This window comes from Rattus norvegicus, chromosome 20, assembly GCF_036323735.1.
Source record: "Rattus norvegicus strain BN/NHsdMcwi chromosome 20, GRCr8, whole genome shotgun sequence".
NCBI lineage: Eukaryota > Metazoa > Chordata > Mammalia > Rodentia > Muridae > Rattus > Rattus norvegicus.
Window position 1 is genome coordinate 31076200 of NC_086038.1, and position 22166 is coordinate 31098365.

Below are 22166 nucleotides of genomic sequence, written 5' to 3' on the forward strand. Positions count from 1 at the left end.
TGATAGCCTGAATTTCATTTGTTTGTAAGCTATTTAGGGATGTTTTAAATTAGTTGTACCACAAGACTACATAGTTCCAAGACAGCCAGAGCTACATAGAAAAACCCATCTTGAAAACAAGCTTATTAAGTGTAAAATTATTATTTTTTTTTTGGTTCTTTTTTTCGGAGCTGAGGACCGAACCCAGGGCCTTGCGTTTGCTAGGCAAGCGCTCTACCACTGAGCTAAATCCCCAACCCCTATTTTAAGTTTTAAAATGTATTTATGTACATGTAGAAAGGTAAACAGGGTGTTAGAGAGCAATTCACAAAAATGAATGGATAACTCAAGAAATGAACTTGTGGGGGCTGTAGAGATGGCTCAGAGGATAAGAGCACTGACTGCTCTTCCAGAGGTCCTGAGTTCAATTCCCAGCAACCACGTGGTGGCTCACAACCATCTGTAATGAGATCTGATGGCCTCTTCTGGTGTGTCTGAAGACAACTACAGTGCACTCATATGTAATAAATAAATCTTAAAAAAAAAAAAGAACTTGTAAATGGGATCTGATGCCCTCTTCTCGAGTCTGAAGACAGTAAGAGTATATTCACATAAAATAAAAAATTGCCTACTGAAATGTTAACGTAGGATTGCTTTTATTTTCATAAGGATTTAGCCAAGGCTATCCTCCCTTCTAACCTGATCCTCCTGCTTCTACCCCGTACCCAGTGCAATATACACAGGAGGCAGCCACACCAAGCTACAACCCAAGCCCCAATTTTTACTAGATTTGTATACTTACCAGTCAGTTATAAACAAGTAAAGCCTTTTTTTTCATAAAGTAAAAGCCACCAAAAACTAAATATAAAGCATTAGTATCTTTATTATGGCATAATGCAGTACTTTATACAGTAATTCATTTTAATGTAAAAACATTTTATGTACAATTTCAGAGAAACAACTATATAGACAGCTGGAACATAAAAACAGGTAATTCCAAAGTCCAGAGTTACTTGATAAACTGGAAAATATTTTCTCTGTAGAAAATAGTAAAAATGATAACATTTCCCACTAAGCCCATTTAAGCCAAATAAGAGCTGAATTATACATAAATATTGTTTAGATTGTGTGACCCAAAAGAAACTTCTCTTCCTTTATTTGAAAAGCCATATTTTATTTAAATTGTGTCAATTGAAATTCTTTCCTTCTTTCCCTTCACTGTTTGGTTTTCCGCAGATCATTTTTTCTATAGGGTAACCCATTAATTCAAAATTCAAAAGGTTTTAGTTTTAGGCTGTCCTCTTGGAAGTAGAGCCAGCATGTCCTTCTACCATCTTGAAATGGCGAATTCTTACCCAATAGTGAAATGTTTCATTAAATCATGCCCATATTTATTACAAGCCAGAGAGTCGTCAACAAAGAAAAAAACCCCAAAGAATCCCTGGCAGAGAGGATGAGCCATCTGGTCAGAGTTCAAGGGGGAAACTGAACTTAAATAGAAAAAAGGGCACTGCTTCAGTGACAGCAGCTGATTGGGTATCAGAGCCCTTTGATGCTGTTCTGGTAAGGCTGGGAGGTAAGGACTGTACTAACTAAAATGAAGGTCTTAGCTGACCCAAACAACTGAGTTTATAAAACAAAAACCAGAGCATGTGGTTCTGACTTTCCTTCCAGGTCTATTCTAGGACTCCTGTACAGACTCTAGTAGGGCTAGAGGACCCCACCACTCCAGCTTCTGTGCTAGGTGGGAGTTTCCCAGATGAAGAACACTGAGCAGTAGGCAGGGGCCACGCTTCCGTTCCCTCAAAGCAACAACTTAAAATGACATAGCTTGTCACAGCCGGATTCTCTGAGCCAGAGAAGCAGCTCGTCAGGAACAGATCTTACAATAGATCAAACTAGTCTCACTGTGCCCTTTAAAAGATCTCACACTAGTAGGTGCTGTCCCTTCGGGAGCCCCACCTCAGGAAGTGCTCGCCACTCAAAGCATGCTTTTCCACCTCTTTACTTGTCAAGATGAAAGACATCTTTGTGGCTTTTTTGAAGCCTTCCTCAGCAACACCAACTGAGCCCCACCCTCCCTGTATGACTCCTTGGTAAATCAATCTTCCAAACGTGGGGTAGAAGCAATTACACGCCATTTATCCAGTCTCATTAACTAAGAAAAAGTCTACACACTGGGCCTGAACTTTAGACATGGCTCCTATGAAAATGTACTCCAATATACACTGTCTGGAGAACTCACGGGAACACAAGTCACCCAGTAAGAAACAGTAGTGAGGACACCACAGAGTGAACCCATGCTGCCTGCGCTCTAGAGCGGCTACAAACTGTTCTATCAGCTAAGTCTGAGATGGCTTCTGCGAAGCACTGCTCAGGTCAAACCTTGCCAGACATAAACACAGCAACTGTTTGTGAGGGGAACAAGAGGCCAAGGAATGCAAAAATTATCCACCCTGGCTCGCACGGTCCCCCAGAGACTGAGGCACCCCTGGGAAACTTTGTTTGTAGGATGAGTAGGAAACATGTACAGGGGACCAGAGAAACAGTTGTAGGGAGGGCATGTGCGAGGGTCTGAGCTTAGGCCCCAGTGCGCACACACAGAACACAGAGATAGGCAGATCGGAGGCTGGTTTTACTTTGTAAATCTAGGAAGTATGTTGAAAAATGAAGCAATGCATTCCCATCCCTTCCCCAAATGCAGAGTTTAGGATGGGTAGTTGGACAGCTCAGAAGCCTGTCTCTGCAAGAAATGGGCTGAGAATTGATCAAAAAGGAAGCACTGGGGGCTTTGACAGCAGGACGGGCTCTGAGGTCCACAGTGGGGTGGGAACAAGTTCCTCTGGCCTCTACTCACTGACCAAATGCTTTACTAAAACTCCGCTTCTGGCCTTTGTTTGGGGACCTGTTACTTTTGTTGCCACCTCCTGGTCGCTGTCCTCTGAAGTTTCTACTTCCTCCTCGCTGTCCCTGTCCCCGGAAGTTCCTGCTTCCACCCCGCTGTCCTCTGAAAGAGCCACGGCTGCCATCCCGCTGGCCCCTGCCGCCTCGGTATCCTTCTGGGGGTCCTTCCAGCTCCGGCTGCTCGGTGGCCACAGTGAGCTGCCAGCGTCTCGAATCGTGCCACTTCTCCTGTGGGTGGAAGGTTTGTTCCATGATTTTTTGTAAATGGAAATTTGGTAAAGCTATAAGAAAAACTAATTGTCATGTTGTTAACCAAGTGTTTAAAAAGCTGCTAGTCCCAAAGCCATGTGGCTAGTGTGGGGACAAGTCTCATGGAGGTCAGTCCTCACTCTATATTCTGAGTTTGCTGCAGCTGTCTGAGGCACACACTCAGGCCAGCCCCAGAAATCACAGGGGAGGGCCCTGCAAAGAGCAGCAGGGCAGATGCTGGGCCCAGCTCCTGGAAGGAGCAAGGCGGGCTGGGCAGCAGGGCCACAACAGCACAGGAGACTTCTCTGCAGCCCACACTGTCACTCTGCTTTCAGAATGAATACTGTATGGTCTACAATCAGTAAAACCAAAAAGAAAATACCTTTATTTCTGTGACTGCTTCAGTGCGGACATCAAAACAAACTCCCTAAAAACCAAAGGAGGAAGAGTTAATCCAACTGATACCTCAAAATACAAAGACAGTAGCCACCCGAGGAGCTCCTGACAGCAGCAGCAGCAGGAGGGGAGGATCTGCAGCTGCCTGAGCAGGTGTTCTTGGCTCGCGCACCGTGCTACCCCAGAGTCAAGATGACACAACGAAAAAGCAGATTAAATATCTTCCCCTGCGGATTCATAATTTTCATAATTATGAGTTTTTCATAAGTCAGCTTTCTGTGAGAACACTAGGAAAGGGATATGGTTTACACTGTCAGATCTTTGATGATAAGAACTTTCCATATCAATTGGAGAAGGCACCAACAGTACGGAATTACTCCTGTACCGGCAGTTTGACCTGAACTTTCCCACCCATGATTTATGCAGCCACAGCCTAAGTGTCAGTCAGATGCTAAGGGACTCTGGCATTTGTGAACTTCTCCATGCATGGACAACTCTAGAACACTGGGGCATTCAGGTGTCTAGAGGTGTTGCCCGAGTAGGTCACAGGCTTGAGGACGTCCATTGTAAGCAATCACACCAGGGTGATGCCCCAAGAACTCCGCCATACAGGTTGAGGACTAGGAAACTGCACTGAGAGTCTGAGCTCAGGCTTAAAGAACAGTGGAGTGGAAGACTCTGTAAGCAGCTGTGGTCGTTTGAATATGATTGCTCCATGGGAAGTGGCACTATTAGGAGGGATGGCCATGTTGGACAAAGTGTCTTTGAGGTCTCCAAATGCTCAAGCTCCTCCCAGTGCAGAAGAAAAACTCTCCTCCTGGCTGCCTTTGGATCAAGATTTAGAACTCTCGGCTCCTCCAGCACCAAGTCTGCCCCCACACTGCACAGTTCCCACCATGAAGATAATGGACTGTAAGCAGCCCCAATTAAATGTTCACCTTTATATAAAAGTTGCATTGGTCACGGTGTCTTTTCACGGCAATGAAAGCCTATGACAGTAACCAAGGTCAGCTTCCACTGGGAATAAGGTACAGAGTGTTCGGTATCCTGCCCTACAGGGTGCTACAGGGTGGCTGATACAAGTTTACCCTCAGCTTTTGGAAGATGGTTCATGGTTTCCCTGATCAGGCATTACCCACCCCGCAAACACCTTTACCTAATACTAGGCTCTGGGATTTTTTCCATGTGCATCCATGTGTACATGTATGTCTGTGTGACCATATCTCCAATAATACTTATCTGACCTTTTTATTCTCATTTTCCCATAAAGTTAGCGATACCTTAACATTTTGGGTGCTAAGTAACTTTAAGTTTCCGGGCGGGAGAGATGGCTCGAAGGTTAAGAACACTGACTGCTGTTCCAGAGGTCCTGAGTTCAATTCCCAGCAACCACATGCTGGCTCACAACCATCTGTAATGATATCTGATGCCCTCTTCTGGGGTGTCTGAAAACAGCTACAGTGTACTCATAGATAATAAATAAATATCTTTTAAAAAAAAGTAGCCTTCAAACTTCAAAAGTAGTTTCAAACTTGAACTCAAAATCTCGAAGTGACGTAAGCTACTTTATGGTGATGGCAGGGAAGCAGCTGGGTGCTGGGGTCAGGCACTGTGTGCAGCTTAGGCTGGGGACAGCACTGAGGATGACTGTGAAGAGGAAGGAGATGCATCACCCCACCAAGCAGGGAGAGGACACACCCCGGTCATCCGGCTAACCTCCGGGGTAAGATGAGGGTCCTGGAGGCTGGCACTCACCAGTTTTCCTTTGAGGAAGACCATCCCCTTCACTTTGGCATCGATGCTCTCACCCAGCTGCTCCTTAAGTTCTTTCCAGGCATAACTAATGTTGGGCATCTCAACAGAACACCGCAGGATCATGGTCACAAAGCCCTTAGGGGAGAAAGGCGCAGAAACTTGGAAACCAATCGGCACCATAAGCTCTGCTCTGGGTGGGGAGGGAAGGCTTTCCAGAGAATCTCTCCCGGAGAGCTCACCTCCCAGCCATAGTGCTGGGGCAGTCCTAGAAGACTGTTGGGAGTACCAATGTCAGCACCCAGTCCTTAGCTTTCTAAAGGATCTGCACTGGAGGGGACTGGTTGAGCACAGGGAAGTGATCGCCATTGTACTTCTTATGCCACGTGGGGCTACAATCAATAGGCACATGGAATTCAATGTGTCAAAGGAACTCACCACTGCAGCCTTCAAGTCAGTGCATTTTAACTCAGTTTTATCACTTGTTTTCTTTGTTTGTTTGAGACAGGCTTTCTCTGTGTAGCCCTGCCTGTTCCACTAGGCTGGCCTCGAACTCACAGAAATCCATAATCTCCAGCCTCCTGAGTGCTGGGATTATAGGCGGGCACAACCTCACTCAGCTATAATTTTAGCATACTTTAATTCTCTTATTTGTCTGTGTAGAGGCCAGGGATCAGGTTCAGAAATCTGTTCTCGGGCTGGAGAGATGGCTCATTCCTGCTGAGTTTCACTGACCCTTCATTTAAAAATAAAAAAAAAAAAAAATTGAAGTAAACTATTACCCATAGTAGTTAGTGTTGTTTCTCCTTCCAATCTACCCCTGGGAAACACTCATCTATTCTGCCCCATTGACTTTGGTTTTAATTAGGAAAATGGCGAAACACAGCCAGTGCCTTCCTACCTAAAGAAGGGGGAAGTCAATCAGGAAGTTCAAATGAACTCTTCTAGTTTGCTTAATCCGCCTTATAAAGTGCCCAAACCTTACCGCTTGTGAGTTGATTAGGGAGCGCTGGTCCACCGATGTGGCCCCCGAGATGTGGGCCAGAGCTGCGGCCAGGGCCTCTACAGCTCCCTTCTCCTCGATCAGCTTCTCAGCCGACTGCTTGAAATGGCCAATAGCAGTGGGAGGCACAGAATCCAAGAGCCTGTGTGTGAGAGGGAACTTTTCAGAGGCTAAGACGAAGAACACCTCAGTAACAGAAGAAATGAGCTTAGGAATGGGCATCAGCACGCTAGGGTGTGGCCACACCAGCACGAAGAGGTCCCGGGTTCAATTCCTAGCACTTCATAAGCTAGAGGCGATGCCACATTCCCAGCACTGAGGAGGTGGAGGCAGGAGGGCCTGAAGTTCAAGGCCTTCTACTAGCATGAGTTCCAGTACTCTCGGGATACAGGACACGATCGCTCCATAGTGCCTTCATTGTGCCCTGTGGGATAAGACTTTAACACATCTGCCTGGAACCTGCCACGCAGAGCAGGATGGTCTCTAACTCATGGCTATCCTCCTGCTGGGATTCCAGACACGTGTCACCATGCCCGGCCCACATTTGGCCTTTAAATGAGAGAATATAAAGTATTTAACTCAAAGAAAACAGTGATCACTAGTAAGACTGTGCTACTTTTAGAAGCAGACAAAAGCACAGCCAGTTTCACATTTTCCCAAAGTGCTCCACATGAGGTCTCAGAACACTGTACTTGCTGGAGGCTGGCCATGGTCTCAGCCACAACAAATCAGCATGTCGCTTTGCCAAGTCAGGTGAGCTGTACTGGCAACGGGCTGACATTCCACATGATATCTCTTCCCACTACTGGAATGGGCCTCTCCTTCCTGGTCACCAAGCCCATATTTCCTGAACTAGTTAATTAGTTCTTCACAGTACCCCATCTCAGGGCTCTTATGGAAAATGTGCTACGATAAAATCAACTTAAAAATACGGTTTGGGAAGGCTCTCAAGCTCTCCTAGCACTTCCTTTGCCTGTGGACCCCCTTGCTACTTATTACCCATTCGAACTATGTGCTTCAGTAGAAACCAACTTCCTACCAAATCCAGGGTCATCATGGTTATCAGCCACCATGTGGCTGCTGGGAATTGAACTCAGGACCTCTGGAAGAGCAGCCAGTGCCCTTAACCTGACCCATCTCCCCAGTCCCGTATTAACTCCTCATAAGCACTAAAACAAGACACACTGAAGGTTCAAGAAGCAGCACCAACACAGACCTTGGTGGTGGTAAAGACCGTACCTGATTGCGTCTTTGCTGGAGGCTTTTATTATTTCTGTTGCAGAAGGAACACCTATCCGTTTAAATTTAATTCCCTACAAGAAAATAAACCAGGATTTCATGTAAAAGATTATTGTTTCTACTAAGGTTAAGTAACTTATTTCTTTCTTTTTTTTTAAAATTTATTTTTTAAGATTTTATTTTATTGTATGAGTACACTGTAGCTGCCTTCAGACACACCAGAAGAGGGCATCAGATCTCATTACAGATGGTTGTGAGCCACCATGTGGTTGCTGGGATTTGAACTCAGGACCTCAGGAAGAGCAGTTGGTGCTCTTAACCACTGAGCCATCTTTCCAGCCCCCAACTTATTTCTTAAATCTACCAAATAAACCACTTTACTCCGTGCCGTGTTTCCCAGATTAATAGTTCTAAGGAGTTATGTCCTAGGCTGAGCCTCGGTGTGAGGCTTTTACCTCCTTAGACTGAGGCTATGGGATTGGGGACAGAATTAATTCCACAGGTCAACGCCCATCTCCCAGCTCTCATCAGGGACAGCCGCTGTACCACTGCCGCTGTAGACAATGGCCTGTGCATGTCTCTAACCCCCACTTTCTATTGTATGGGGCAGGCTTAGGTGAAGCCAAGGCCCTGCTCCCAGAGGAAGGACTATCCGCAGAATTATCACTTCTGTGAGGAAATTTAGTCTCTCCTCCCCCTTTACTGACAGTCTCAAAGACACAGTGATCCTCCTGCCTCAACCTCTCAAATGTTGTAGCTACATGCACCACACACCAGGTCCCTTTATAGTTCCAATGCTCTTTCTACCCTTCTCTCTCTAACCTCCTGTAGTATTTCTGGTCATATTCACAGAACTACCTGAGAACTCTTTCACATGTACAGAATGTAAGTTAGTCGGCGCCTGCTACCACGGACCAGCACAGAGCTGCCATGATTCCAAGGACTGACTTTGCCTTCAGAGCTTAGCACATGTTGAATATGAGTTCAGAGATCACTTTACCGCTTTCTGTTCCACTTGTGCTAACTGGTACTCTTCTTTGTGCTGATAAAAGCAGATGCAAACCCCTGTTCTTCCAGCTCTGCCTGTCCGCCCCGAACGATGAATGTAAGACTCCACATCCTGTGGAAACCAAGCATATGAGTGACATGATGATTAGGCAGCCTGTGCAGAGCTCAGTGACACGACCTATCAAAGAGTGGTCCCTGTCCTGCGTGCAAACATCCCAGGGTTATGTGCACTTCCAAGCTTCAGGTGGCTGTAGGTGCAGCATTAACTCCGTACACTCAGTGTGAATGTTCCTATTTAAAACAGAACACGGAACCAGCCTGCATGTCCAAAAGAAGATTGGAGAAGGAAAATGGGCACAGTACAAACTGTGAGATGATGAAATCTGTGGGAACATAGAGAAGCCAATGCCCAAGACAAACACTGAATGCTCAGCCCAACTTGTAATGTCCCCCTCTTTCAATCCACCCACCCACCCACCCACCCACCCATCTAAACTGTGGGTACAATTCAGAAAATCAGAAAGAGCGGGGAGGTCTGAGAGCACAGAACTGTGAAGGTGGAGAGGAAATATTAGGGTAGAAGGCAGAAAACAGAAACAGAAAGCATGGAGAGGTGACAGACATCTAAACGCATACATCTGAGCCTCATCACTGCAAGACACAATCTAAAACAAGGCACCAACAGGCTATTACATTCCTTTCTGCAAGCCTTCAAGAGCCACATAAAAAACCAGAAAATAAAATAAAAAGCCAGACAAGGTAGCAGATAGTTGGCCTGGAACTGTCTATGTATATTACTCAAACTGTCAAACTCAGTTCTGGAGGAAAGGTATATGTCACCATGACTGATAATCTACATGCATAAACTGCATAAGTCAACGAAGTGACTTTTAGAAACCCAAAGAAACAAAAGCAGTACCTCGTTTTGTTATTAAAAGACAAAGAAAACACAACAGCAAACATACCTTTGGTGGACAGCTCTGAACAACCAGGTCAACCTCAGGGATGTCTAACCCACGGGCAGCAACATTGGTTGCCACCAAAACTCCAAAATTGCCATTTCGGAAACCTTTCAGGGTGATTTCCCTTTGCTTCTGTGGAATGTCGCCATGTAAGGACTGGGCATCCTGTCAAAGGAATAAATGGACCTCAGACTTCCAGATGTAACATGACACTCTCCAACAGTCCTCAAGGCTCAGTTTGGGAATACTGGAAACATCACAAACTGAAAAGCAGATGCCCCCTTTAAAAAAAGATTTATTTATTTTATGTATGTGAATCCACTGTAGCTGTCTTCAGACACACCAGAAGAGGGCATCAGATCTCATTACAGAGAGTTGTAAGCCACCATGTGGTTGCTGGGAATTGAACTCAGGACCTCTGGAAGAGCAGTCAGTGAGCCTAACCAGTGAGCCATCTCTCCAGTCTAGCCTTTTTTTTTTATTTTAAATTTATTTCTATTATACATGAGTGCTGTCTGCATGTACACCTGTAGGCCAGAAGAAGACATCAGATCTCACTATAGGTGGCTGTGTAAGAGCCACCACACGGTTGCAGGGAACCCAAGACAAGACCTCTGAAAAAGCAAACTACTGTTAACCACTGAGCTATCTTTCCAAACCTTTCTTTTTTTTACAAAGATTTATTTTATGAAGAGCAGATGTCTTCTTACACATGTTTCTTACATGGGAAAGTCTTCCAACTGTTTGCAACCCTCAGCTGTTACATCAAGCATGTCTAACTGCACTCATCACAACCCGTGAGGCAGGACTGCTGCTGGGTTACACAAGCCCTGACCAGCAGAAACTCTCCTCCTAATCTAACACAACCTGAGTCACTGGGTAACTGCAAACCGGAATGCAAGCAGAGTGCAGGGTACAGCCTCACTGAAGACCCGACTGCTCAGGCACGACAAGGACCAACCTGCTTTATGCACGTGTTCTGCGACAGCTCCTGTGCATCCTTCTTGGTTTCGCAGAAGATGATTGTACGCCCTTGGTGACCACTGTACACTCGGATCACATCCCCAATCACCGCTGCCCTCTCTGTCCAGTGACACTTAATCGCCAGGTGCTTAAGAGAGGACACAACACTCAGTAAAGCCGGGTGGACATCACAGCTCCCTCTCAACACTTCTGTCTACTGCTTGGTACTGAAGTAAATGCAGGCCTCACAGGGCTGTCTGCTGCCACCACTGCTTAGAGGGAAAAAAGAAACTAAATAAAAGTCAGGAGCAACATGGTCTATCTCCAGGTCTCCTGCCTTTTTCCAAAGAGCATCTGGTGTCTTTGCATTGTAATGTAATCAGAAAACACTATTTCCTAGACTCCTACAGGGAACCAAATACCGGACAAGGTAGGCCTGCCTGTGTGTGCTATGCCCCTTCGTCCACTTAAAGTGCAATGACTGTGTCCAGGCCCGCTCTTGGGTGAAATGGAATCATCTAGGTACCGGAGCCTAAGATGAACCAGATTCCAGACTGCTCTGCTGCCTACCAGTGGCTAAAGTCTAATGCAATCAGTTTGTTCATTCAAACACAAGGTTCCAGGACTCTGAAATCAGCCTGCTAATGGTGAAATCCAGAAAGACAGACACCATGCATAGAAGAGATGTCACTTGGCTCTGCATAGGGACTTAGTATTTATCTGGAAAAAGAGCTTGTATTTGCTATTGTTGAAACTATCAGACAGGAAACAATGATTGACAATTCCATACTAATTCCGGCAACTAAATGAATCATTTACCTCCACAGTTATGGCTGCTTTCTGAGTCTTTTTACCAATCAGGTCCACCTGTTCGTATGTAGATTTCATGTATTTCTTAGCAACATTAAATACCCAATGAGGGCAAGTTGCAGAGAAAAGCAATGTTTGGGGGTTGTCTTCAGAATCTTGGGGGAAAAAGAAGTCAGTGTGAATAATCCAAGCAAGCCGGCATACACAGCACTCCACCTCACCCGGCGTCTCGCAACACAGCGCCGTGACCACTAACCGCTGCAGCCGTGCATCGAAGACACAAAAACAAAAAGACCCAACCCTCACCCCCAAACCTCATCTGTCTTCGTGAAGGACTCCCCCATAACCCAAGTCTGTGCAGTCAGTTTTGTTTCAGCCTTTGCCCTCTCTCTCACAGGAAATCTATCCCACGAAGGAGGCCCACCAACTGGACAACCAGCCTCCAAAGTCCAGAAACCAACACGGATTGCTAACTCAACAGCCAGCAAAAAAACCCACGACAGTTTAGTACTTTAGTAACCCAGAACGAGGGCTAGGAGTACAATCTAGTGAGACTACAGCTCCATCCTCAGCACCCCTAAACCGCAGAAGACCCTCAATGTATCTGCTCGTCTAGACTTAGGAGCACTACTGTTCTCAGAAGCCCCGAAGCGCATAAGCTGACAGAATCAGTTCAGTGCGCTTTGCAGCTGAATCCGTAGCTCTACTCATGAAGACCTGTGTCACAGAACCAATTCGAGGTATGCAGAATTCTAACTGAGCCAGACTCCACTATAAAGTAGAGGTGAGAAAATGATGTAGGTGGTAGAATAAATCACTTGACAAAGTTTTAATATCTAACAGTTGATTTTTACTTAACACATACAAACCAGGAATACACGGAAAGCTGTTAGAAACAGTGTGGCAAGTTGGCAGAATGTGAAATTATTATTTTATTCTCCCAAGCCTTCACCAATTATATAACAATCTTTTAATTCTACATTTTAGCCAGGCCCATGCCTTTAATCCTAGTACTCAGAAAGCAGAGCAGGAGAATTTCTGAGTTCAAGGTCAGCCTTGAACAGATTGAATTCCAGGACAACCAGGGCTACACAGAGAAACCCTGTCTCAAAACACAAAAGTAAATAAATATTCCAAGTTTTTCTGAGCGTCCTGAATTATCTCCTAGTAGAAAATCTCACCATGAACCTTCTCTAGGTCCCCTCCATCAGTCCCTAAATTTCGGGCTTACCTTTCTTGTATGCCACACATAAAATTTCTTCCACTTGATCAGCAAAGCCCATATCCAACATCTGATCAACTTCATCCAGGACAACATGTTTAAGTTTGGTGAGGTCTAGCTTGCCATTCTGCAAGTGGTCTTTAATACGACCTGGGGTCCCGACCAGGATGTCAATCCCACTCCGCATTCGTTCGACTGCAAAAATCACACAAGAGACGCCTCGTTTAAGCTCCCTGCACCAAGCTGGGAGAATCCATTTAAATGGATTTCACTCCAAACTATTACTACCAAGTGATATGTGGTGAGAAATGACAGCAACAATAGTGGAGGCTCATGTGCTCCTCCTGTGAGCATGGCTGGGCCAGCGTGCTAACACAGTAGGAAAATGATCTACTGGGAAATAGTGGTGCAAGAATGACTTCCTGTTTGGCTGGCAGAAAATGTCAGGACTTCACAGACCTTAAGTGATGCTCTTAGAGAACCAGAATCATTCCTTTTGAGACACAATATCAGTATGTAGTCTGGAGTGCTGCTCAACCCAGCCCTCTTCCCTGCTGTCACTCATGCGTGACTGGATGTAAAAGTGAGAAGGCATAGAAGGGTGACTACTCTAGGGAGCTCTAGAAGCACTGGGACTGTGGTGCCCACCCACCGGGCCTGGCATGAGGGCAATCTGGAGGCTTTGACCGCTGCTGCTGTAGTCTATGGTCTACACTAGGCACCATAGTTATTTACTACAACCTTCTTTAAGAGGAAAATGAACCAACTTGGACATCTAATTAGTATGGCATCAGTCAAGATTCAAACATAGGCCTTCCAAAGTCAGTGAGGATGGAAACCAGACTCATTGTGTATGGATGTTTGATTCTCCTTTCCAAGAGAGCAGCATCCTGACTAGGGAGGACTAGGATAGGAAGAAGAGACTATAGCCCAAGCTGATGCTTGTGAAAAAAGGGCCACCTACAGCAAGAAATGCACATGTAGAAGGGGTGAGACGGGCACCCTGGGTCTGTCCTCTTGGTCATCAGATAAATACTGAACACCCTAAGACTTACTTACCTAAAATCACCTAGGACCCTTCTCTTCGCCATCCTTCAACAGCAGGCAAGAGACCCCAAAATATGACACACTTCAAGTTGAGAAGGCACCCACAACACCCTCCTCCAGCATTTGAATGTACTTACTTTGACCACCATAGGGAGTTCCACCATAAAAACAGGCTACTGAGAGCTTTTTGGTGATGTCACTGAAGTCTTTGCTCACTTGATTTGCTAATTCTCTTGTAGGTGCAAGGACTAGCACCTGGAAGAGAAGCACAGGATTTCTAAGTACTGCGTCGTAACTGTCTCTCAGCCACTGCAGAATTCACAATGCTCGACTCATCCAACCATCTTGCTAAATACGGAAAAAAGTCACCATGTGCTGTGTGGTAAATCTCATACTACATGCCAGGAGCGAATACCGTCTTCCCCCAGGCAGTGTTTTAAGACCTGTGAGCACAGCAATCAGAAGTAGGTGTGTACATGCCACTGCTCCAGAGACTAGTGCAGAACCGCCAAGAAAAGAACCCAGAGGAGCTACACCCAACATTAGCTGTCATTTTTCCCTGATGCCTTAGGCGACTCAAAGTACTTTCTATTTTTTATTCAGAATTAATGCTCAACAACCTTTGAGGCAGAAATTAAAGAGGAAATGCTGGAGTCCAAGGACCCACTGGAGACCACGCTTGGACTCCAACCACAGCAGGCAGGCTCTTTACTCACTGGGCACATCTGGGTAACAGCAGAAACAATGACAGAACCAGGTGTGGGAGGACAAACCTTTACACTGCCAGCACGAGAGGCAGAGGCAAGCTGGTCTCTGTGAGCTAAGTACCAGCCAAGTCTAGAGACCATGACAAAATAAACAAATACCCAGGACCCCGTCTGTGAGCACTGAGAACCTCCAACACTTTAAAGGAAATATGAACATTAGTAAGTATGGATGACTGCAGCCATGCGGCACATTACAGGACAATGACAGACTTGATGGCCAGCCGTCTGAAAGACTCGCCCCAGTCTACTCAGATACACAGGGTGAGACAAGGACCTCGGAGGTTCTGGGAGCTGTCCCTGAGCCTGTGATGCACTGTGACAGTTACCTGAGGGGCTCGGCCTCTCTTCCTCTCTTGCAGCCCACCTTGAAGTTTCTCAATCAAAGGGATGGCAAAGGAGAAGGTCTTCCCGGTTCCTGTGCGTGCCTGGGCGATTAAGTCCTTCCCACTGTACACATGGTGGAATGTCTTGGCTTGTATAGGGAAGAGGAAGTTCACCCCACGAGCTGCGAACGAATGATTGTGTTACCTTTGTTTTATTTTCAGCCTTAGGGATCAAATCTTGAGGCTTTGTTAAAATAACAACCCCAGGGCTGGGGATTTAGCTCAGTGGTAGAGTGCTTACCTAGGAAGCGCAAGGCCCTGGGTTCGGTCCCCAGTTCCGAAAAAAAGAACCAAAAAAAAAAAACAACCCCAACTGAAACACAGTCATTTTTGTGGTCCTGCAGAATTAGGGGATTCTACCTTATTTATTTATTTATTTATTTACTTAGTGTATATGAGTACACTGTAGCTGTCTTCAGACACACCAGAAGAGGGCATCGGACCCCATTACAGATGGTTGTGAGCCACCATGTGGTTGCTGGGAATTGAACTCAGGACCTCTGGAAGAGCAGTCAGTGCTCTTAACCACTGAGCCATCTCTCCAGCCCGTTTCTACCTTTTCACAAACATCTACCTATGAAGTCTCAGCGTCAATATATTCCTAGTAGAAGTCTTCCTAGAAGAATCCACTAGACTGGAAATTATTTCTAATAACTTTTTGATTGTAACTTAAATAGTGTGGTTGTCACTTTTGATCAAATCTCACCCACAAGCTCACCTGAACTTTAAAAACGGAGTCTATGTTCAACACCACGCTGTGCTGGGGAGAGCATCTGAACTACTCAGTAGAACAGACAGAGCAAAGGACCCGACACCCTGAGAGGCTAACCTCAGGTGCAAGAGGAGATATGGGCAATTAGGATTCTACCTTATTTATTTATTTGGTGTGCAGAGGTCACACACACACACACACACACACACACACACACACAGAAGAGGGGGGGAGGGGAGAGATAAAGGGGGGAGAGGAAAGGAGGGAGGGCAGGTGCCAGTCACCACACTTGTGAATGACCCCAGACAGCACAACCCCAGAGGTAATGCACAGGTCTCCTCCACTGTAGCATAGGTGCCGGCAGGAAGAAGCAAGGTCTCCGTGCACTGTTAGAGAGAGTCATGATGCTCCGGACCTCACCTTTGAGAAGTTTGACAGTCTCTTCTGATATGGGAAAATTAGAGAAGGCTCCTTCTTTCTGCTCCACGGGTATTTCCTATCAAAGCAAAAGACCACAGAAATCAGCAATTCACATACCAGTAAATGCAGAAAGCCCTCTGGAGAAACAGAAAAGCCATTTTCAAACAGCTCTGGAACAAAGACACTTGCTGTCTAAACCTGAAGAACTCAGTTTGACCAGCAGAACCCACAGAGAACAGACTCTACAAGTTGTCTAACACACACACACACACCCACACACACCATGGTACGTGCATCAGCCTTCCACAAAAACTGAGCATTAAAAGATTTATTTAGGGCTGGAGAGATGGCTCAGAGGTTAAGAGCACTGACTGCTCTTCCACAGGTCCTGAGTTCAAATCCCAGCAACCACATGGTGGCTCACAACCATCTGTAATGGGATCAGATGCCCTCTTCTGGTGTGTCTAAAGAGAGCAACAGTGTACTTGCATACATAAAAATAAATAAAGACATTTTAAAAGATTTATTTAGGGCTGGAGAGATGGCTCCATGGTTAAGAGCACTGACTGCTCTTCCAGAGGTCCTGAGTTCAATTCCCAGCAACCACATGGTGGCTCATGACCATCTATAAATGAGATCTGGTGCCCTCTTCTGGCCTGCAGGCATACATGCAGGCAGAATGCTATATACATAATAAATACATCTTTGAAAAATTTATTTACTTATTGTACATATGTAGGTATACTGTCCCTGTCTTAAAACACACCAGAAGAGGGCATCAGATCCCATTACAGATGGTTGTGAGCCACCATGTGGTTGTTGGGAAATGAACTCAGGACCTCTGGAAGAGCAGTCAGTGCTCTTAACCACTGAGCCATCTCTCCAGCCCCTGAATGTCTTTTTTTTTTTTTTTTGGTTCTTTTTTTCGGAGCTGGGGACCGAACCCAGGGCCTTGTGCTTCCTAGGTAAGCGCTCTACCACTGAGCTAAATCCCCAACCCCCCCTGAATGTCTTTTAAAAGGAGAAAAAAAGCTCACCTAAACACCTCAGTTGACAAACCAATCAGTAGAGGCAGGTAGATGGCTTAGTGAGTAAAAGCCCTGACTAACCTGACAAGACACCAGAGTTCAACCTTCAGACCCCTCAGTTTCCTCCAACGTCCAGATACACAACTGTGTGTTCTCTTGTGCTGTACTGTGAGTCCAAGGCCAGTCTGGAAATATATACAGTAAGACCCTGTCTCAACCTGCCTTGATACCTAATAAAGAAGCCTGGGTGTGCCTTTATTTTTAGCATTTGAGATACAAAATGAGATCTCATTAAGGAAAACAAAAAACAAGACAAAATGGGGTTGCGGATTTAGCTCAGTGGTAGAGCGCTTGCCTAGCAAGCACAAGGCCCTGGGTTCGGTCCCCAGCTCTGAAAAAAAGAAAAGGAAAAAAAAGAAAAAAAAAACAAGACAAAACAAAAACCCAGTAAGCTCGGTAGTGGTGGCCAACTACTTTGATCCAGCACTTGGGCAAACCAGAATTCCAGGCTAGCCTAGTGTACAGAGTGAGTTCCAGAACAGCTAAGGTTACAGAGAAACCCTCACAGGGAAGTGATAAAAAAGGGTATTTAAAAAAATGGGGACCTGAGAGATCAATCTTGATTAAGAATGTACTTACACAGCTAAGTGTGGTGGCACATGCATTTAATTGCAACACTCCCTGAGGAGATGGCTCTCTGTGAGTTACAGGCCAACCTGGTCTACATAATGATTCCTAAACAACCAGGGCTATGTACAGTGGCTCTGTCTCAAAAACCAAACCAAAAGAGAGGATGGGGTTCAATTCCATGCGCAACTCCAGAGGCTGCTGACTCACAGGCAACGGAAGTACACATATGTGATATAGACGCAGGCAAACGATATACACAAGACGTACACATATAAAAATCAACTTGAGAGAGAGAAAGAGAGAAAGAGAGAAAGAGAGAAAGAGAGAGAGAGAGAGAGAGAGAGAGAGAGAGAGAGAGAGAGAGAGAGACAGACAGACGCTCAAGTGTTTGGAGATGTGGCTCAGCAGTAAAGCACTTGTTCTTGCAGAGGTCTAGGTTTGACCCCCAGAATGCACATGGAGGTTCACAACCATCCATAACTCCCGTTTCAGCAGACCCAAAGGGCACCAGGTACAAACAAGGCACACAAATACACATCCAAGTAAAACACCCAAACACACAAAAATAATAAAATAAACCTAGAAAAAATATTAAGCCCAGTGCTCGCGCGCAGGCCCCACAGTGAGAAGGAACGCAGTCCTGCACACACAGGCAGGCTCACCTTTTCTGTCTCGCTTTCCTCTCCGGGAGCTTGGGTGGAGCTGGAGTCTGGCTTGGGATGGGAGAGCCCATTCTTCAGCCCGGGGCTCTTCTCTCCCACATCTCCGTTTGCTTCCTTCCCTTTCTTTGTCTTTTTGGGCTTAGGAGCGTCTGCCTCTTCCTCAGAAGGCTCCTCGGCTTTCATTTCTTTGGTTTTAGCAGAGGGTGCTTTCTTCTCTAGGGGCTCCTTTTTCTTCTTGGAGGTTTTGCTTTTAGAAGCAGGGTCATCTTGAGGCTCCTCCTCCTGCTTCTTGGCCTTCTTGGATTTAGGGGGACCCACATCATCCTCAGAAGGCCCTTTCTTTTTAACTGCTTTCACTTTGGAGGAAGCGGCCTCTTCCACTCCTTCTGTTGCCTCGTCAGTCTTAGATTTTGGCTTCTCTTTTCTAGTTTTCTAAAAATTTATAAAAGACACAGCAAAAACCGCAATAATGAATAAAGCTGCTATACTGTATAAGGCCCATCAATTCTGGATTACCACAGGACTACTTACAGTTGTGAAAAACACAGCTTTAGGCATTTCAACGCTGTAGAAGTTAAAAATCAACCCTGATGTTATACACGTACAGTGTGTGTGTGTGTGTGTGCAATCACTTTAAAAGGAGACCATGGATTTGAAATGGAGCAAAGTGGAAATTACATGGAAGGGAGGGAGGGAGGGAGGGAGGGAGGGAGGGGGAGTGATGATGTAATTAGAATCACAACGTTAGAGAGACAAGGTGTGGCTCTGGCGATCCTGGGCCACTCTGCAGGCCAGGCTGCTGTTGAACTCATGGAGATCTGACTGCCTCTGCCTCCTAAGATTAAAGTCATATGCTATTGCACCTGGCTTAATGTAATTTTAATTAAAAAATAAGTCTCACAATATGCTTTTAATACCACTTCTTAGATAAGTGGAAATAAGTATATACCAATAGTCATTAGCATGGGGGAATAAAAGAGTTCTTCAAACTAAGTCAGGTTTTATCAGCCAACCATTATAAAACTAATTTTTTTAGAGAGATTCCCAAGGCTCTAAACTACATACTCCAAAAAATGGTTCAGGAGGCAAAATTCTTACTGTGCCATCATGAGGGGTTGACAGGAAGCTCTAGCACCCACAGGGAAAAAAATGGGTATGATAGCACATGCTTGTCACCCCAGCTGGTGGGGGTGGAGTAGGGAGCTAGCCAGACTAGGTGAATCAAAGGGCTCCAGATTCGGAGAGAAACCTTGTCACTCCATGCTGGGGAAGGGTCGATACACACCTTTAATCCCAGCACTCAGGAGTTTGAGGCCAGCCTGGTCTACAGAATTCGTTCCAGAGTGACCAGGGTTATGCAGGTTAGGGTCTTGGTGAGGTGGGGTAGCTAACACTGCCCTCTAACTAGCTGTATGGGCAAGCACATCCATCCCCATACAGGAGCACACACTGTAACAGTGAACAAGCACTGCCCAAAGGTTTGTGTGTCCTCAGATAATTGCAAAAGCAGTTTTCTTTTCCCTCCTAAATTTCTATATGGTTATTTTGTCTTTTTTTTTTTTTTTTCCGGAGCTGAGGACCGAACCCAGGGCCTTGTGCTTGCTAGGCAAGTGCTCTACCACTGAGCTAAATCCCCAACCCCTCTATATGGTAAACACGCAAGAAGTTTGTACTTCACTGTGAATTCACATAGACACTATATGAAACAAACAAAAAACTTCATCCAATCTACCATTCTCACATGTGAAACTTTATTTAAAAGTACAACTCTTCATGTCGTGGAAAACTTGTAGTGATTACTAGCCACCTAGTAGTGCCCCAGACAATAAGCATAGGACCAAATCGCAATGGACTAACTAAGTTCTCACATAATAGCCTAAGGCAGTCTTTCTTTCTCAACTTTCCAAATAGTTCATATTTTAGTGACCCCCCAGCCATAAAATTATCTCGTTGTTACTTCAAAGTTTGCTACCGTTATGAATCATAATGTAAATCTAATATGCAGAATATCTGACAGGGTGAGAACCGCTGGGCTAAGGGATAGAGCTGCCACTCAGTGGCCCAGCACCTGCCAACACGTGAGCAGCCCAAGATTTGGTTCCTGGTACTATAAAACACATCTTAAAAATAATGGATCATGGACAATCTCTACGCCCTGTGAACATCTATCTGTTACATATGTGAAAAATATTAAGTCGAGTTTGGAACATAAACTCGTGGTCAGGTTCCCTCTTGACTTCAGCATCCCCCTGCAGAACACGCGGACGCAAACCGGGAACGCTGTGCTGCTCCCTGTGGTTTCCACCTAATCCAAATAATAATGCTGTTTCTTTAAAAGGCTCCTACCTTAAAAGCCCCGGAGACAGAAAAAAACCTCAACTAAGTCGTACTACATAGGAGTTCCGGGATAATTTTCGTCTCCTCTTACTTAGATCATTAGAGACTGTCACAAGTTAAGTCTTTTCATGAAAGGATTTAAGAAAAGACAAGGAGATTCAACAGTGCTCACGCAGATCATTTTACTGATGATCATCACTTAGACCATCTCGTTTTCAGCTTTTTTTTTTAAAGGGGGAATCGTGTCTGTGTCACAGCAGATGCGGACCATGTGCGCAAGTTTCAGACTTTGCTGTCTCCAGCTCCAGTCCCCACTGTGACGCGATCGGCAATCCCCTTCCGCACTCTCAAGCCTGGCCAGCGGGCACAGCGTGTCAGAGGGCCGACCACGCGCACCGGGTCCAGCCTGACCCAGCTCAGGGCCCCCAGGCTCACCTTCTCGCTTGGCTTCTGCAGCGTCTCCATACTCTCCTCGGTCCCTTCTGACTCCGACTTGGACGCACTGCGGAGTTTTCCCGGCATTATTCAGCAGGAGCAGCTCAGGCCTACCGGCTTCCACAACCGCGTGCAAAGGAAAGAGAGCGACAGAGAAAGCCGACCGCCTCCCAGCCCGGCCTCGCTCGTCACTTCCGGAGCGGAGCGCATCCGGCGGAAGTAGCGTACACCGGTGTGGCTGCGATTCGCATGGCTTTGGATGGGATCCGTCTGTGCAGCGTGGAGGAGAGAGCCGGCTAGATTTGGTTAGCGACCTTGAATCTGACCCTGCTTCTCCACTTCCCAAGTCTGGAATTACCAGCCGGCAACATTTTTCCACGAAAAGTCGTGCGATATGTACGCCACCTGTGGGAAAACTGATGGGAGGTGACAGCTAAACCCAGGTGCCTGGTGAGCACTGGAATTCAGGGACCAGCGAGATACCTTGGTCCTGGTGACCTGAATTTGAAAACAGAATCTACTATGCAGCCTACTACTTGTTTTTAAGCGCACCCGTGCAATGGCACTCAAGACATCCATATGCATGCCGCACAACAATATGAGCAATTTAAAAGAACCAGAATTGGCAGGGCGTATAGGGTGCACACCGCTAATCTCAGCACTCAAGAGCAAGAGGTAGAAGTTTGGCCCTTTATTCATGTGTGCACTTGATAAACTTCCTGAGCATTCTCCTGAGCATAGTGACAGGATTCTAATAAGCCCTGTTTGTCCTCAAGCACTATAGACCAAAGTTTCTCAATCCCTGGGTCGCTACTCAGTTGGGGTTCAACGACCCTTTTACCCTTGGTCACATATCAAATATTTACATTAAGATTCAATAGCGAAATTACAGTTACGAAGTAGCAACAAAATTTTATGATTAATAACAGGGCCTTGAGACTTGGAATGGGTTCTCAAAGATTCTTAAATTGGACAGTTTATTACTTCCATTAGATAAGGGAAAGTGGCCAATTGAATGATCAGTGACAATGTTAGTTTTGAGGTGCATCTCTGACTGCTCTTGAACTCAAGAGATCTACCTATGCTGGGATTAAAAATTTGCACCACCACACTGGTAATAAGTTTTTGAACTTCTTCTGAAGAGCCAGTGATTCAAGGAATGAGAGACAGTTAATCATAGTAGTTTTAAAAAATGAGAGTGGAACCGATTTTCTTTATGTGGGCTCTGACTATAGAACTCAGTTCTTCAAGCTTGCAT

At 45.7% G+C, this 22166-nt stretch overlaps 1 protein-coding gene across 1 annotated transcript; it reads right to left on the minus strand.

Annotated features, from left to right (window-relative positions):
• Positions 1-844: 844 nt before the first annotated feature.
• Positions 845-21039, minus strand: Ddx21 (DExD-box helicase 21). The gene is made up of 15 exons (NM_001037201.1): positions 20909-21039; positions 18137-18568; positions 15817-15892; positions 14628-14806; positions 13672-13789; positions 12497-12682; positions 11275-11420; positions 10454-10603; positions 9496-9657; positions 8523-8642; positions 7523-7596; positions 6266-6425; positions 5284-5418; positions 3515-3559; positions 845-3111 (listed from the first exon to the last, which is right to left on the minus strand). The coding sequence occupies exons 1-15, from the start codon at positions 20993-20995 to the stop codon at positions 2833-2835; spliced, it is 2349 nt and encodes a 782-aa protein (NP_001032278.1). The 5' UTR covers positions 20996-21039; the 3' UTR covers positions 845-2832.
• Positions 21040-22166: the final 1127 nt, after the last annotated feature.

Bases quoted from the DNA above. Each gene is read 5' to 3' on its own strand.
- Ddx21 (NM_001037201.1), bottom strand. From the start codon at position 20,995: ATGCCGGGAAAACTCCGCAGTGCGTCCAAGTCGGAGTCAGAAGGGACC. The intron at 18,569-20,908 runs GTGAGCCTGGGG...ATAAATTTTTAG, and splicing joins TGCAGAAGCCAAGCGAGAAG to AAAACTAGAAAAGAGAAGCC. The intron at 15,893-18,136 runs GTGAGCCTGCCT...TTGCTTTGATAG, and splicing joins AGGAAAGCGAGACAGAAAAG to GAAATACCCGTGGAGCAGAA.